Raw genomic sequence first — 16,671 nt, forward strand, 5'->3', positions numbered from 1 at the left:
TTAGTCCTCGGGTTAACTAGATCAAGTTAATACGAGCTCAAAAACATAAAAATCACTAAAAATGAGTAAGATTTACCTATCAAATTAGGAACCCTAAGCTTGGCCGAAACTTGCTTCTCCCCTCCTATGGCTAATCGGTTTTCCACCAAAAAAAAAAAGAGAAAGGAAGATGATGATGTTATTTTAGCATCTTTTAAATTTTAATTCACCATTTACTTATTTACTAAATTAACCTTTAAGTTATAACTTATAAAATCACTAAAACATATCCATAATTTTCCATTATAAATCTATATGGTATAATTACCATCTACATCCATTGATTTACCTTTTTAAAGCTATTTGACCCTTTTAACAAATAGAAACCTTCTTTTTCACCCACCACAATTTAGTCCTTTTTGGTTAATTAACAATCCAAACGTTAAAATTTCTAAACAAAATTTTAATACGACACTAATGACTCCGTAAATATTAAATAATTAATATTTACGGTATGACATGTCAAAATTGTAGTCCTAAAACCACTGTTTTGAAATCACTGAAAAATAGGTTATTAATATTAAACCTTTTTTAATTTTACAAATAGCGAGTGATGCTTAGAAATACACCACTATTACCGAAATTGTAGAAATGTTGTGGTCCAACAAATTTTTTTCACAAAATAAAATATTATGTAGTATATCCTTTATATCTTAATTGAACACAACTAATGGAATAGTCACTCTTATATAGTTCAAATATTTTAATTTCCTGAAACTCTAATAGACTAAGATGTATAAATGTGTCTAATGTCTTATATTGACGCATTTGAGAACAACCTTGCATTTCTAGTCATATTCAATTAAAGGGCTCAAGATATTGCTCTCATTATGTAAGAGGGACAAATCCTATTTTGGTCATTCACATCCCACTATACAGTTTGTAGTGTACCTATAATAGTATTTATAGTACATCAATTATGGAAGACATTTATCTATGTCAAAATAAACGAATTCCAATGTTGGGAAGTATGGTGACCTCATGTCTAAGGATCACAAGCATCATTATTACCATGCGAACTGTTATGCCTTTCACATAATAATTCAAGAGGCACCCTCATGGTACATCAATCTAGTATAATATTCTCTAACACGTATTCATGTGTTTGACTCAGTATCTCATACTGATGACAACACCTTATCATCAATCAATCCTACACCAATCTCAATAGACTATTGTTACCCAGACCACAATAGCATTTGACTGGGGACAATTTAAGAATAATCATATTATTCTATAAATGTTATTATTAATCAATTTATTTAATACATATAAATAAAAATTTAAAAATAATAATAAATTTTCCTTTATTAATAAAACAAGCTAAATAATATATATTACAATTATCTCATAATTAATCTTCTAACATACTCTAGCAAAGAGATTTGTTTTGCATTAACAATAAAATTATTAGCACAACTACTTGACATATTATGTATTTTCTAATGAATTTAGGTGCTACAAATATATTCTAATATACAGCACTTACTTGGCCTTTTAATTTGCGCTATCTTTGTCTTTTTTTTTTCATTTATTTTTGGATTTGAAGGGAAATTCTATCTCCATAAACATAAAGGAAATGTTTTACTGCTTCATAATCGGTAAATAAAATAAACAAAGCAAAGAAAATGGCATTCAAACCCACACTATGAGGACTGGCTTTGACTAAGGCCATGTGTGTCTGGAGACTTGGACTTGGACCAACACCTAACTTCTTTTAATTTTATTAAGATAATATTGGCCCACAAATCAAGCCATATCCTACCTACAGTTATATATGAACATGTTAGGTCCGATCCATTGTAAAAGGCAAAAAAAAAAAAAAAATCTTTTTGTTCTTTTAAAAAATTCGTTTTACATTAAAATATCAAAAACTATATGTTCATATAATATATTTTGTAATTAGATCTAAATAAAATATTTTTATTAAATAAATATTAATTTGAATGATGATAGATTAAGATTACAATTACACATATGGTTACATCATTTTATTAAATCCAACAAATAACTTTATTTGTTGAGAGATGAACCTAACACTAAAAAAAAAAAAAAGATCCTAAATAATTCCCCTGAATTCAATGTGAGGTGTTGATGATGATAAAATCTAATTCTCTTAGATCAGTATGTGTATAAAAAACAAAAAGGAAATGTGTTAAGACAAGTAGACCTAGTGGACTCACCTCAAAAGATGCTCATGATTGGAACACCAATTTTCTTTTCTTTATTATTATTGCTTGTGATAATCAAAGTCTCACCCTCACAAAATTTACCTACCAATCTTCTCCTTAAATTCCAATTCCATGATAAAATAAAAGAGGTACAGTAAAGAAAAGGCTTAAATAACTAGGGGGTAATGTATTAGGCCATTTAGCTCTTGACTTGGATTTAGAACAGGCCAAGTTTGACCAGAATTTGCTGTCAATCTACCTTCCACTTTACCTAAACCACTCTCACAAAAACAACTTTTTAAGAGTCTTTAATTAAAAAAAATTACAGACATTCTTTTACCAGATGATATTTGTAGTCTATAAGTTGATTTCAAATATAAACTCTATATATGTTAATCGATCATTACTAGTTTGGAATTTAACATTTTTAAAGCACTACAAATTTTAATTTTTTTTTGTATAATCACCTTTTATTGTAAATATCAAATATGTTTAACGTTTAAATTTGTAATTTAATGAACTCATGTGATGGCCTGATGGTTAAGTGTATATACTATTTTAAGTATGAATTGGATTCAAGCATCACTAGTGTCATTTATTGTTCGAATTCTGTCTTGTTATTTATAATTCACCAAAAAATATATATAATCTGATTTTTTACTATTTAAGAAAAAAAGAAAAGAAAACAAATGTGTTAGAAAACTTGCCTAACACTTTCGTATATAATATACCTACTTTCCCCTAATTAAAGCTTCTTTTCGTTAAATCGTACTTGTTAACTTTTATAATGGCGAAAGTCATTATTTAAGTGGAAAAATTAGAAACAACGAAGTTAATATCAGATATTCTTCTACTTGCATAATTTCTTGTATTATTAATACTTTAACAAAAAAAAATAAATTTATTAATATAATTATAGTTATCATACATATAAAATATTTCTATCATCATATCAATTTATAACCATATATATTTAATCACTGAAAATTTTTCAAATAAAATAAATAATTAAATATTTTTAATTTATTCAAAATCTATAAAAATAATTAAATATGAAAAATAACGATTAAACTACTTTATATATATGTGCGCGCGAGTATATATATATTCGATAGCCCTTTGTCGAATGCGATCAAGTTAAGCTTAAAAAAGCTTTTGAAGTTTGTGGCTGTTGGTGCATTGCATCAATCTAAACAGCTGCAAACAAAAATTAAATGGACAAGCTTTGGGCTAATTTTGCAATCAGTCATCAACTAATCTATATTTTCATGTCTGTTAATGTTACAATTAGGTGTAATGCTGACAGAAAGTAGGGATGGGACAAGGAGGTTGACAAATATTGAGGATTAAATTTGCAGGCTTCTATGTTAATTTTGGATATAAAAACGTTAGTAAATATAAAAAAAATAATGCCAATATATTTAATAATCTATGCTGTACTTATATATTTACATAATTGATATGAAAATACACACACAAAAAAAAACACCATATACGTGAGTTTATTAAATTTAGGATTTAAAAAATTCCTATAATTTCTTTTCAACAATATATGATAAAAAGTATTGATGTCTTTACTTTCTTTTCCCCACAATTTTATCTTTTTGAAAATCAGTATGTTTTTATCAACTTTAAAACTTCTCTTTTTTTTTCTTTTTTTTCCCTTATTTATAAAAGCAAGATTTATATTTTTGGAATGGAAATGATGTATCATGATTACATGTTGGATAATAATTAGTTATATCAAATCCAAAATAATAAATCAAATTGGCTTTTTTTTAATGAGATGCAATTCATCACTTTATTGACAAATAGAAAGTGTTGCCGCCAATATTACCAAACATGATTAATAATCCTTAATAAAAGCTTTATTATCAAACAAAAAAAAATGGTAGACAAACTTTATCAAAAATTGAAGAGCACTTAAAATAAAAAAGAATATTAGTAAAGACATGGATCTTTTGTTAGGTACGTACTCATCATCAAATTATTGGATCCAATAAAACAGTTGCCACTGCTTATCTATTTAATTTAATTATAATATAGTATACATAACCAAAATCCAATCTAATTCTTCAATAAACTCATCTAATCCGTAACCCATTTAATAAATTACTCGTATCCATCTAACTTAATTCATTGAAATAATCAATCGAATAAACTCAATAAACTTCTTTTTGGTGGTTAGTTCAATCGAATTTTGGGGTTGCTTATAACCAAAAAATAAAAATTAGATTTTCCTTTATTAATATATATTTATTTTCCATCCAAACTTTTTTAAATATAAAGAGTTAATTATATCATACATCTCCAAGCTATAACTTTTTTTATTTTAAATTAGTACTCAAACTTTAAAATATTCTAATTATATCTCAAATTATTGAAATTATATCAATAAGGTCTTTCTATTGCTAAAATTGTTAATTTAATCAGATCTTATGCGACATAGATTAAAATGAAAAAGTTAAAGAAAAATAAATATTGTAACCATGAATGTAATGAACAAATTGATTTTAAGATTTATAAAATTTTTATAGTTTATTCACTCCTATAAATATTTTAAAAAATCAAAATAAATAAATAAATGAGGTTTAAATTCAAAAAAATATTAATAATAGCTAATTGAATTGAATTGACATCCAATTAATAAATTGAGTTTGTTATTAAAATGGAAGCCGATTGAAAAAAAAAATCGTACATTCTATCCTATTCCTTTCAGTTTGAATTTCAATCTTGCCTTTTAAAAACAAATAAAAGTAAAGCCAAAAGGCATAGCAGCTAAAATACAAAGTCTTCCATATCATTAATCTCTCATTCTTATTATTTATATATAGACTAGACTCTCTACTTCATCCCAACCAAAAAAAAAAATCATAATGGATATTCTTCTTCGTTGTTAGGGAGAGAATTTCATATTTCTTTCTCCACCACCCCTTTAATTAGAAAGATACTAAGATCTCCATTAATATTTTCCAAATTAAACAATGATAGAGGTAGTTGTGTCGCTATCTAAAAGCATATAATCATATTTTTTATGCTCTAAATACCTGCTAGAAAAATATTAATTTAAAAAAAAAAAATCTCTACACTTTCGAGTAGGTTTTCATAATTATTTATATTTTAAAATTCAAAAAAGTTATAATTGAAAAGGTGTTTGGATTACTTACTCTTTTCTTCATTTTCAAAATTAATAGAAAATTTTAAGGGTTTTATCCCTATTCTGAAAAATAATAAAGCCCAAGAGTTCATTGGAGTTTTTTTTTTATTTTTTATTTCAAGTATATTCTGATTATACGTTATTCTCATTCCTATAGAGAGAAAACCGTTTTTAAACATTGGAACAACTAAAAAGAAAATTCTGTAAAAAGATATTCAACCCCGCTTCTAAAACTAAGGCTTTGTTTGGCTACTACAGGATCTTTAAAGCCACATCCCATTTACTAAAAACCAAAATATCTACAGCCAAAAAAAAAGAAAAAAAAAGAGGATATTCATTTTCTTTTTCACACAAAGACCCATATCTTCTAATTCCCTCTTTTTATCTTCCCCAAAATTATTTGCAAAAGAAAGGAGAGAGAGAGAGACTAAGATTTTCCTTCTTTGTAGGTTAGATTTTAGACTTCTCTAGGATCTACAAATATGGAAAGTCCAGGGGGTGATTTAGTCCAGTCACCGACAGACCCGTCACTGTATTCTTCCCCGAGTCGCTTGATACACCATAAATCTTGATCACATGATAAACTCTTCCAATGTGGGACCCCCATTTTCAACGGCTCAAGAGTCGCCACCTCAGTCACCACCACACTGCACTCTCCTTGTTTAGCCAAGTTATGCGCGTGTGCACACAATGCATTCACAAACTTGGCCGCGCGTGGACCTTCCCCTCCCAAACCGTACAAAAAGTGCAAACTGAACGGCCTAAACACTTCCGGGATCGACGGTAATCTAAAAAACGGCAATAACTTGTCCACGATCCTTGTCGTTTTAGCCAACGCCTTCGTCATCCTCGACGCCCCTCGAACTTCCAGCCTAAACACGTCCTTGCTATTCCAAACACTCAAAACAGCCCACGACTCTGGCGGGTCTGGTAAAAACTTATCCGACCCGGGCCAAGACTTTTGCGTGTAACAGCCTCCACGTGGCACGGCCAAAAAGGTTCCAATGTTAAGTCTATTATTAAGAACCGAGTCAATGTCGCGAGGGAAGAACTCGGTGGTGGAGAACCGGCGGCGGTATAGCAACTCAGTGTCGGACGGCGGAAGCTTGATTAGAGTGACCCGATTGGAAACGGGGAGTTGATGAGCGAAAACGGGGTTAACCAAAATAGTAGGAGTACGGAACTTGGAGTAACCGCATTTATCAGTGAAGAGCTTAACAGAAGGTTTGTTGTCGTTTTCCGTTGCTAAGTAGGAATATTCAGCGCCGTTTAGGACAAACCAATCTTCCATTCCTCGGACCAACTTTAACCCAATTCCCATTCTCTTGTGGATAAAAAACCCAACAAAGAAATCAAAATAATTCATTTACTGATGTATTAACGTACTAAAAATGGTTTGTTGGGGCATTTATAGTAAATACCGGTGGGAAGGGGAGACCCGAAGGCCTAAAATGTAAGCGAGTTTGGTGTATACGGGGAAGGGTTTAGTGGGATGATTGCTTTCGCTATTGCGATAAAGCTTTTTGCCGCATGTAACGGTTTTAATGCAACCTCGAATCATCCCAACTATTTCTTTTGTTGAGCTTAACTCAGCCACCTGCTTGTTTACAAAGATGCAGAAAATATTAATGTTAAAGGCTGTATTTATTATACGTAGATAAATAGTGGAATTTAGTAATGGAGATTATTTAAAAAAAAAAGGGACAAAAGGGAGGAGGGATATCATATACAGTACCAGCATGAGAAAAGCAGGGGAATGGCGGACCCGGCAAATAGGGTCGCCTAAGAGGTCGGTAAAGAGAGAGAGTTTGCCGCTGGGACCAACCTCACATCTTTTTTCAACTTCTTCTACACTTGTTAAATCCTTGCTCGGATCAAACTCTCTTATTACTAAAACACACTTGTCATCTCCCATGATTTTTTCTTTTTAACTCTCAATTGCACAAGTAAAGAACAACGGACACCACTTCTGCAAGACACCACGAATGAAGAAAAAGCTTTGGAAGTCTCTGGAAACCAGAGATTGTTGTATGTTAGGTTTACTTTTGAGGAAGAGGAGATACTGAGAAGTTCATCGACAGAGAAACAATCGGGTTGAAGCTGCCTCTTAAATACTAATGAATTGGGGAATATTTTTATTTTATAAAAGAACAAAAGCCTTTTTATTTACTCCCCCCCCCCCCTCTCTTTCTCTCTCTCGTCTCTCAAGAATAGAATCTCAATCACTCTCCTTTTTGTTTTTAATAATTCAGTGCTTTGAAGTCCCTTTCCCTTCTTCTGTCTTCTCTTTTGTCTGTCCATGTATCTCCCCTTTCTCCCACTTTTAAGACTAGTGACAAATGTTGTCATAAATAAAATTTAAATGGGAGCAGTAAATAAAAGAATATTATTAATCATCACAAAAAAAGGGGGGAAGTGGAAATGGCGGCTATGGCTGCGGGTCTGCTCAGTGTTTTCTTTTTGATTAATTTCTCTGCCATTTGGCAAAAATATTTTCTCAATTTCTTCAAATCATCCTTACCAAAATAATTTAATTCTATTAATATTTTCATCAATTATACATCATTTTAATTATTGATATAATAACAAAACGTACACTCCACCATATCCCACTAAATTTTAATTAATTTTTAATTTGTACCATTAAATTTTCAAAACTTACAAAAATATCACTAATATTATCGTATTATTATAAAAATATCATTAATATTATCAGATTATCACAAAAATGTCACTTTAACAGTGTTTAAAAATATATTTTTATATTCACCAAAAATATATTTTTTATTTCTTTTCTTTTTTTCCTTTTTTTATTTTCTCTCTTTTCCCTTCTTCTTCTTCTTCCTTTCTTTCCATCTTATCTCCCTTTCCAGTAAACCCTATCCGCCACCGATTCCACCATCGCCAGTGGCTTCCTCGGACATCGAACCCACCGGTGGATCTCCCAAGACTATCCCTTGATATCGATAAGCCTAGCCCCAACCCTTAAACCCATCAACGTTTGAAGTTTTTTTCTTTTTCAACATTTAAGCTTGAAAATGAAGAGAATATGATTGACTTCAGCATATGACGACAACCCCGAGGAAGAAGGTGTATAACTAATGCGTGGAGTTCTATGTGCTTTTTTTATTTTATTGCAAAGTTTCTAATTTGTTTTTTGTTACGGTAGGGAAAGAAAACATGGAAGCATTTTGCAACTCATATTTAAGGTTCTTTTTGGTTACTACATGTTAGCCTTTTCTTCTCTATTTGTTTTCATTTTTCGTCTTTTTGCTCTCTCTTTCACTCTAGATGAAGCATGACGTTTCTTTGAAGAAAAAAGTTCATTCAAAATGTTTTTGTTGTTTTTAAAGACCCTGTCTTGATTTTCTTTTTTGTTGTTTTAGATCTCCTAAAATTTTTTTTTATGATTGTATCTTTAATTTCCTCTTTAGCTTTTTTGGAAAAGCGACAGGGAGTGCAGCAGCTGCCACCATATCAGACCCTTTGGGCAACCCAGACCCAATGAATCGAAAACATCAATTAATTTTGCTTTTTTATTTGATTGGCTAATTTTGTTTGTTTTCTTTGAAATTAGAAAAATAATAATTATAAAAAGACTGAACTTTGTTTAAGAGAGATGAAAAAGGATTAGGAGGTCGGTGGACTCAATCCATTAGGCACAAAATGGCATGGGATGGTGCGGAAGAGCAGCATGAAGAGAACAGCCGATGAAAGCCATCGATGGTGGTGAAATCAGTGGCAACTAGGGTTGGCTAGGGAAGGTAAATGAGAAGAAGAAGAAGAGGAAGAGGAAAAAAAATATATATTAAAAAAGAAAGGAAATAATTTTAGTATTAAAATAAAGTCAAATCATTGTTTCCGTTACCAATAAACGGTTTCCCATCAATAAACGGTTTAATGATATTTTGTAATCATCTGAAAATATTAATGGTATCTTTTTAAATTTTAAAATTTCAGTTAAAATAATTAAAAATTAATTAAAATTTAGTGACATCTGGTATAATTTATCCAAATAATAAATAAATTTTTAATATTTATATATTATATTATTTTGGTTTTTATTCTAAAACAATCTAAAAATTGTATAAAATTTCACAAAATAACATGTAAAAAGCCTTTGAGTTCAAATATATGTAATGGATAGAATATGTAAATTAATATTGTAATTATTTTTCCTTAAATTTTGACTTTACCTTTTAATTTTAATCATTCATTCTCTCTTATACATATGGTACATCCATACTCATAATAGCTCATAGTAAAAATTATGAGCATTTTTCTATTGAATTGTAATATTGAGTGGTTTTCTTTATGCCTATTAGGTTGCAACATATTTATGATATAAATGAAAAAGATATGTAGTAATTTCATAAAGTTTGATAAATAAATTAAATATTAATTTACTTGGTAAAATTATTATGGTTTGAATTCAAATTTTATAATTTCACAACTAAATTATAACTTGTTTGATGGATGACAATAATTTAACAAAATTCTTAAATAATAATATAAAATATAAGGAGAGATCCACTTCCAATAGTGTAAAATTAAAAGTGTAAAACTAAAATGGTTTTACACATTTCTTTTGATACTCCTTAGCCCGTCAAAAAGACTTGGCGTACCTTATTCAGCCAAACATATCACCCAACAAACTGAGGCATTGCTAACGGATTCAAAATTCTTTGGTTTCACTTAAATCTTTGAGGAAACAATTATGAAGATTCCCCTTTTTAGTTACAAGCCATTGTTCTTTTCTCTAAATCGGTAACACATTTTAAAGGAGAAAACGATAAGGATTATAAAAGACAACATATTAATAGTCCGTTGCCATTAATGACGAATACATACAAAGGGGTTCATAAATAGCAAATCAAGGAAGCTTGGGATACACTTTTATAATAAGGGGTAAATTTTCTTTTCAAGATAAAACAATACACTTTTGAGGTAAAAGCAAAAGTTAATTACAAAACGTTTGTTTATGCCATCCGCCAAATAGCCATGCATGATATAAAAATAGACAAGTAGCTCACTTGCAGACGCATCTTTAGCTTATTCCTCTTCTGTTGATCTTCTTCTACTAATTAAATGCTTGAGAAAGAAAAGTAACGGAGTAAGTTCAATTGTACTTAATGAGTTCCAAATAGACACAAAAATGATTATCACGTTACCGATAATCAACCCAAAAATAGAGACATTATCGAGACTCAGTCTTATAGACACATCACGCCAAGTTGCTAGTATAATTCTCTGGTGACAACACTTCACCAATATAACACACACAGTATCCTCAGTGGATGCATCTACCAACTCATACATACTTCTCTCAATCATGTATGTTTACTTATAACCCAACCTTGTACTAGCCTTAAACCTATATTTCACAAAATCATAATCGCATATCAGCCATAATCATATTTATATTCATATTCCTTGTTAAATTGAACACATGTTCTCCTGCAAGGTGGGGCCGTGATGTACCAGTCCAGTTTGCAATAAAGCTACCCTACTGGAGGCATCACAAATAAAGCTTCTTTCCACATTTTTACATGTCATAGATTATCTGGTATTGGGCTCGCACATAAGGAGGGTATTTTCACCTCAACCATGGCTATGCTCACACATACAATATTAGTTTATTGCACACACGCCGATTCACAATGTAACACCCCACACCCGTGCCCTACGTCGGGACGAAATATGAAGCATTACTAAACTTAAACACATGTATTTCCAACATTTTCAAATCATTAAGGCTTGATCAAATTTAAAACTTTTTTTGAACTTTGTCTAAACTCCTTAATATGGGCCTATGAGGCCCCAAACATCCATCGAAAACCATTCGGGACCAACCTGGGTCCTTTAGCTAACTTTAGAAAAATAACTCATAAAATAGGGCATACGCCCATGTGGTCATTATAACATGGCCGTGCTGATGACCTGTGTAACACACACAGCCTAAGCATCTAGGGACACGCCCGTGTCCCATACCCATGTGAATTAAATTCTAAATTCAAACTTACAGGGGTTTTCGCATGGCCTAACACACGCCGGTGTCTATTGCTCGTGTCCCTCACACGACCATGACACGCACGTGTCCTAGCCTGTGTCTAAAAACCTTGACATTCTGTTTCTGACGTTAACAAACCTTAAGGGTCACACGGCTAAGGCACACGCCGATCTGCTAGGCCGTACCCTTCACACGGCTGAGACACACGGCCGTGTCTCTGCCCGTGTATTTACTGCCATGCATATTGACTTGTAAAAGTTACGTACAGAGGACACACAACCATGTAACACACCCATGAGGCTGACCATGTGTCAAATACGGCCTAGACACACATCCGTGTGTTTACCCGTATGGACAATATAAGGTTATTTACCAAGCCCTATGCCACCCTAAAATAAAATTTTATACCAACCAACATATCAAAGTCTAACATAGTATGATTTCTCAACCAACAGCCATAGCTAAGGCCTATATACATTTCATATATTCAATCATGCCAACAATTTTACATTTATGAAAGACTATCTTGCATTCATATAATGACTTTCAAAATTAGCCATTTTCATGGCCTTATACAAAATGAGTCAAAATACTAAAACAAGCCAACACATTTGGCCCCAAAACAATGTGACACCAAAGTAAAATCAAAAGTTCCTATACATGCCATAATCAAAATGATAAAACTAGCTATACCAAGTGCTTCAAGGATAGTGTGGCTGGCTTCCCCGACATAGGCGATGATCTACAAGCTATTTTGGCGGCACTATAAGAAAATGGAAAGGAAAGAGGGTAAGTATGGGAGCTTAGTAAGTACATATATGCAAATAAGTGTAAAAAAAAACATTCCTCAAACGATGGTTTATCATACTTATATGATATTTCATTTTAAGCTCACTATCTTACTCTTCACTTCCTTTATGCATACTTACAATATCTCATCACACACTAAGGTCTTGTTCATGGGTTTAATATACATACCTGTAATTATCCGTAAAATATCTCAATTTCATTCTCTCTAATAACATACCCCAGTGAAATTCTCCTAACTCGTTCTTCAAACTACCCATTGAACACTCGAAATACTAATGGATACACGAAAAGTTTACACTTAAATGTCATACGAGTAGTCAGAGCTAACTCGTACTTTGTAATGCTCGCATTTTGAGTTACTCACGGGCCTTTTTGCCATGTCAGTACCCAGACCCCATAACTCTATCATGTAATGCCCGTTCATTGAGCTACTCACGGGTCTGCACTCAAGGTCAGTACCCGGACTCACATTACATATAACATTTATCTCATGAACTTAGACATGACATATGAGTTCAGACCATATAGTTCCTCATGGCATTCCTTTTGTATCCTATACTATTTCTGAGGTTCAACGGGATTTCATATTTAACCTGATGTCGTCGTACTTATTCATCATGTAGATTACTCTTATATCACAATGTTTATGCTTCTATGGTAACAAGTAAGATTATAATACATGATAACGATAAAACATTTAAAAAAAAAAGCCACAATGACATATTATTTACATACATACTTGCCTCAGCACAAAATGATGGGAATGAGCCTAATCTTTGTAAACTTTGTTCTTCCCTCGATCAAGACCCGAATCATGTTTCTCTTGATCAAAAACGTTGAAATTTAGCTTATTTAATACACAAATCATTCAATTCATCTTGAGACTCATACTTTGGTAAAATGACCGTTTTGCCTTTAAACTTTACAAAAATTACAATTTTACCCCTGGGCCCGAAAGTCGATTTTTATCGAATTTCCTTATTAGCCAAGCCTAACCGAATTCATTTTATAACTATTACATCTCAAAATTCTTATTATTTCACACATTTATCACTTATTTCATAGCTTATGCAAAATGGTCTTTAGTTAGGGTTTCCATGAAAACTACTTCACAAAAGTTAATTATTTCACAACCATGATTCATTTTCTTCCATAAAATTTTAGAAAACAACATGAATACTCTCATGGAAAAATCCTAGACTTTTAACCATCTTGCAATATAGTCCCCTCATTAGTTAGCTCATGCTACAAGGGTCCTCAAAATGCAAAAATCATCAATAAAAACCATTTAAATCACTTACTTGCAAGGATGAGAAGTGGCTAAAAGTTTGAGCTTCTAAAACCCTTAGAATGGCTGAAAATTTCGGTGGAGAGGTGAGGAAGATGATAGTCCTTTTTCTTTTGTTTTATTTTAATCAATTAAGTCACCAAATGTCACCTAACTTTGACATTTTGACCAGTCTTGTCCCCTATGGCTGGCCTATAACATCCCGAATTAGGGCCTAGTCAGAACATTGGTTTTGGGGCCATATATTTCGACGTAAGAAAATTTATTTCTATTATATTTTTATGGTCTATGATTTCACAGAATGATTTCGTGAAAATTTCATTAAAAAATTTTGACGTTTGGGCACTCAACTTAGTTAAAAGGACTAAATTGTAAAAATGCAAAAGTTGAGTTCCACATATTAGAACTGTCCAATTGTTATGAGTTTTTAAATTGGAGGTCCTTAAATGGTAATTAGAACATTGGTTAATTGTTGGAAAAAAATAGACATGAAATGAGTGTAATAAAATATTTTTAAGTTAGGGGCATTTTGGTAATCTAATAATTAAAAGAATTAAAAAGGGAAAATAAGCCAACATTGGCTATCATCTTCTCCGTCCAGCCGAAACTAGCATGGACACCATGGTTAGGGTTCGGTTCAAGCTTCCAAGCTCATTCGTAAGTAATCCCGAGCCCGTTTTTAATGTTCTTTACATTTTTGAAGTCCCGATAACATGATCTATTAATTTCTACCATTATTTTGAGCTAGGGTTTATGTTTAAAAATTTACTCATGAGTGACATGATTTTATTTTGATTTCTAATGGTAGAAAATGAGTGTTGGGTGTTAAATAAATGACTTTTACTAAGAGATTTTCGACGAAAAAGTCCGAAACGACCATTTTGCAAAAGTTGTAAAAATGGTATAAAAGGGTGTTATGATGAGAATTGTAGTTTGCTATAGTTATGAAAATGGTTCGGCTACGCCTATAGAATGAGAAAATTGAATAAAAATCATTTTACGAGCCTTGAGGAAAAAGTGTAAATATGTGAAAGTTTAAGGGTCAAAATGCAAATTTGTAAAAATATGATTTTTAGACCCATATGAATAATTTGACTAATTAGTAAGCTAAATGTGATATTATAGATTAAGGAAAATGAGATTCGGGCATAGATTGGAAATGAATGCGATTGTGGACTAATTCGGAAAATATATAGCCGTGCTCGCATTCGAGGTAAGTTCGTATGTCAATAATAATGCAATAATATCATTGTTTATGCTTGAACTTAAATTGATGTGTGAACATTATGTGGTGAATATTTATATAGTTGATATGATTGTATTATGTGACAAATGCCTAAATGTAATTATGAGCAATGCCATGTTTATTTCATGAATATGAGAATGGTGAATTTGTAAGCATGAATGATATTATGGTCGTTATCCACGGCATTACGAGCAAGTACGATGGAGATGTTATATGCAAGTAAGGAAAAGCTCGTTTGAACCTTAGGAATAGTATAGGATACAAGTGATATGTCATTAGGAATTTAGAAATTTAAGCTCATTGAGTTGGTCTGAGTTTGTGATATATGTGAGAAATCCGAACTTGTTGAGTTGGTCCAAGTTCATGATATATGTGAAGCATCTGAGCTCGTTGAGTTGGTCCGAGTTCATTATGGATACGAGCATCCAAGCTCGTTGAGTTGGTCTGAGTTTATTATGGATGCGATGCATGTGACATCCGAGCTCGTTGAGTTGGTCTGAGTTCATTATGGTTGTATACATGTTATGAGGTAGCTTTGGTTACGTATGTATATGTGGCACTTAGGTGCAAGTTTTCATGTATCCAATAGTATTTCGAGTGTTCAACGGGTAATGTAATGAACACAATGAAAGTACTAAGGAGGGCATGTTAAAGAGGTATGGCTATATGATACACTACGATGAGTACAGGTACGTATGCTAAACTTATGAATAATGCCTTGGTAAAGATTGATTTATGATGAGCAAGTATATATGTGTCTACGATAAGTAAGCCAAAAGGGAATGAATGATGAATAATTTTTATGGTTATGTTATAATGTCTTTGTGAAATTGAACATGAAATCCATGAAATGGTAAAGTCCATGATTAGTTGAAAATGAACTTATGATAGCTACCATTATATTGTACTAAGACAGTGTTGGACATTAGAAGTTGTGTAAGTTTGAAAATCCACCAAAAATTGTGGAAATTGAATTAGAGACTGAATAAGATATGAGATTAAAGCTTATTGAATCTAGTTTCATATAGAGGAAGCGATGTATGAAAAGAATTTCATATTATGAGATATTTGAACTTTTGTGAGACAGAGTCAGATTGATTTTGGGCTCCCCTGTCTCGAATTTGGAAAATTACTAAAAATTGTAAAAAAAATGATTATGGGCTAGTATTTATATGAAAATATTATTAATGAATCTATTTTTAATATAAATAGATAGGAACATTAATCAAAACCCGTACTATGAGATATCTGATTTTTAGTAAAGAAAGGTCGAAGATATCAAGTAGCAGAATAGGGGTAAATTTAAAGAATAAACTGTACTTATTGGATAGACCAAAAATTTTGGAAATTTTATGATAAGAAGATATATGAGTATAGTTTTAGGAAAAAAAATATAGATCTTAATTTGGAGTTCTATAGTTCCAGATATAAATAAATTAGTAACTATGACTCGAGAAAACAACATGACCAGAAAATAAGTAAAATTGTAATTATGATTATATTTCCATGGAATCATGTTGATAATTTGCTTCTTATTTTCATATGGACTTACTAAGCTTTAAGCTTACTCCCTCCTTTCCATTTCTTTAGTGTTGACAGGTTAGCTCAGGGTTGGAGATCGTCGGAGGAAACCTCATACAATCAAGCTACCTCCTTTGGAGAATTGATGAATTTTAATGTCTTCAAGTGAGTTGCATGTATAGGGACTTAATTATTGATATGTGTTCGTATGTTTTGGCCAAGATGTTGGCTTATATTAGTACATTGTATATAGCCATGAGATGTGGCTTATGATGGTTATGGCTTGTAAGCCTATTTATCCAAGTTATGTATTGATGCCTGGTGATGTGGTCATGTGATGATATTTGCTTGATATGAATGGTTAGTATTACGGTATGTATGCTTTATGAATGTCTTATGACCAAACGAAGTGGTCATAACCAGAGAATA

The 16,671-nt window shown here is 31.7% G+C and overlaps 1 protein-coding gene across 1 annotated transcript; it reads right to left on the bottom strand.

Annotated features, from left to right (window-relative positions):
- Window positions 1-5,700: 5,700 nt before the first annotated feature.
- Window positions 5,701-7,527, bottom strand: LOC107888693 (probable N-acetyltransferase HLS1). Its single transcript, XM_016812865.2, has 3 exons — window positions 7,103-7,527; window positions 6,796-6,964; window positions 5,701-6,699 (listed from the first exon to the last, which is right to left on the bottom strand). The coding sequence occupies exons 1-3, from the start codon at window positions 7,280-7,282 to the stop codon at window positions 5,825-5,827; spliced, it is 1,224 nt and encodes a 407-aa protein (XP_016668354.1). The 5' UTR covers window positions 7,283-7,527; the 3' UTR covers window positions 5,701-5,824.
- Window positions 7,528-16,671: the final 9,144 nt, after the last annotated feature.

The sequence above is a fragment of the Gossypium hirsutum genome, chromosome A11 (assembly GCF_007990345.1).
Source record: "Gossypium hirsutum isolate 1008001.06 chromosome A11, Gossypium_hirsutum_v2.1, whole genome shotgun sequence".
Lineage (NCBI taxonomy): Eukaryota > Viridiplantae > Streptophyta > Magnoliopsida > Malvales > Malvaceae > Gossypium > Gossypium hirsutum.

What these genes read in the sequence shown, in the direction of transcription:
- LOC107888693 (XM_016812865.2), bottom strand. Translation starts at nt 7,282, where the DNA reads ATGGGAGATGACAAGTGTGTTTTAGTAATAAGAGAGTTTGATCCGAGC. An exon ending in CCCCTGCTTTTCTCATGCTG is followed by an intron (nt 6,965 to 7,102) that starts GTACTGTATATG and finishes GTAAACAAGCAG; the next exon opens with GTGGCTGAGTTAAGCTCAAC. An exon ending in AGGCCTTCGGGTCTCCCCTT is followed by an intron (nt 6,700 to 6,795) that starts CCCACCGGTATT and finishes TTGGGTTTTTTA; the next exon opens with TCCACAAGAGAATGGGAATT.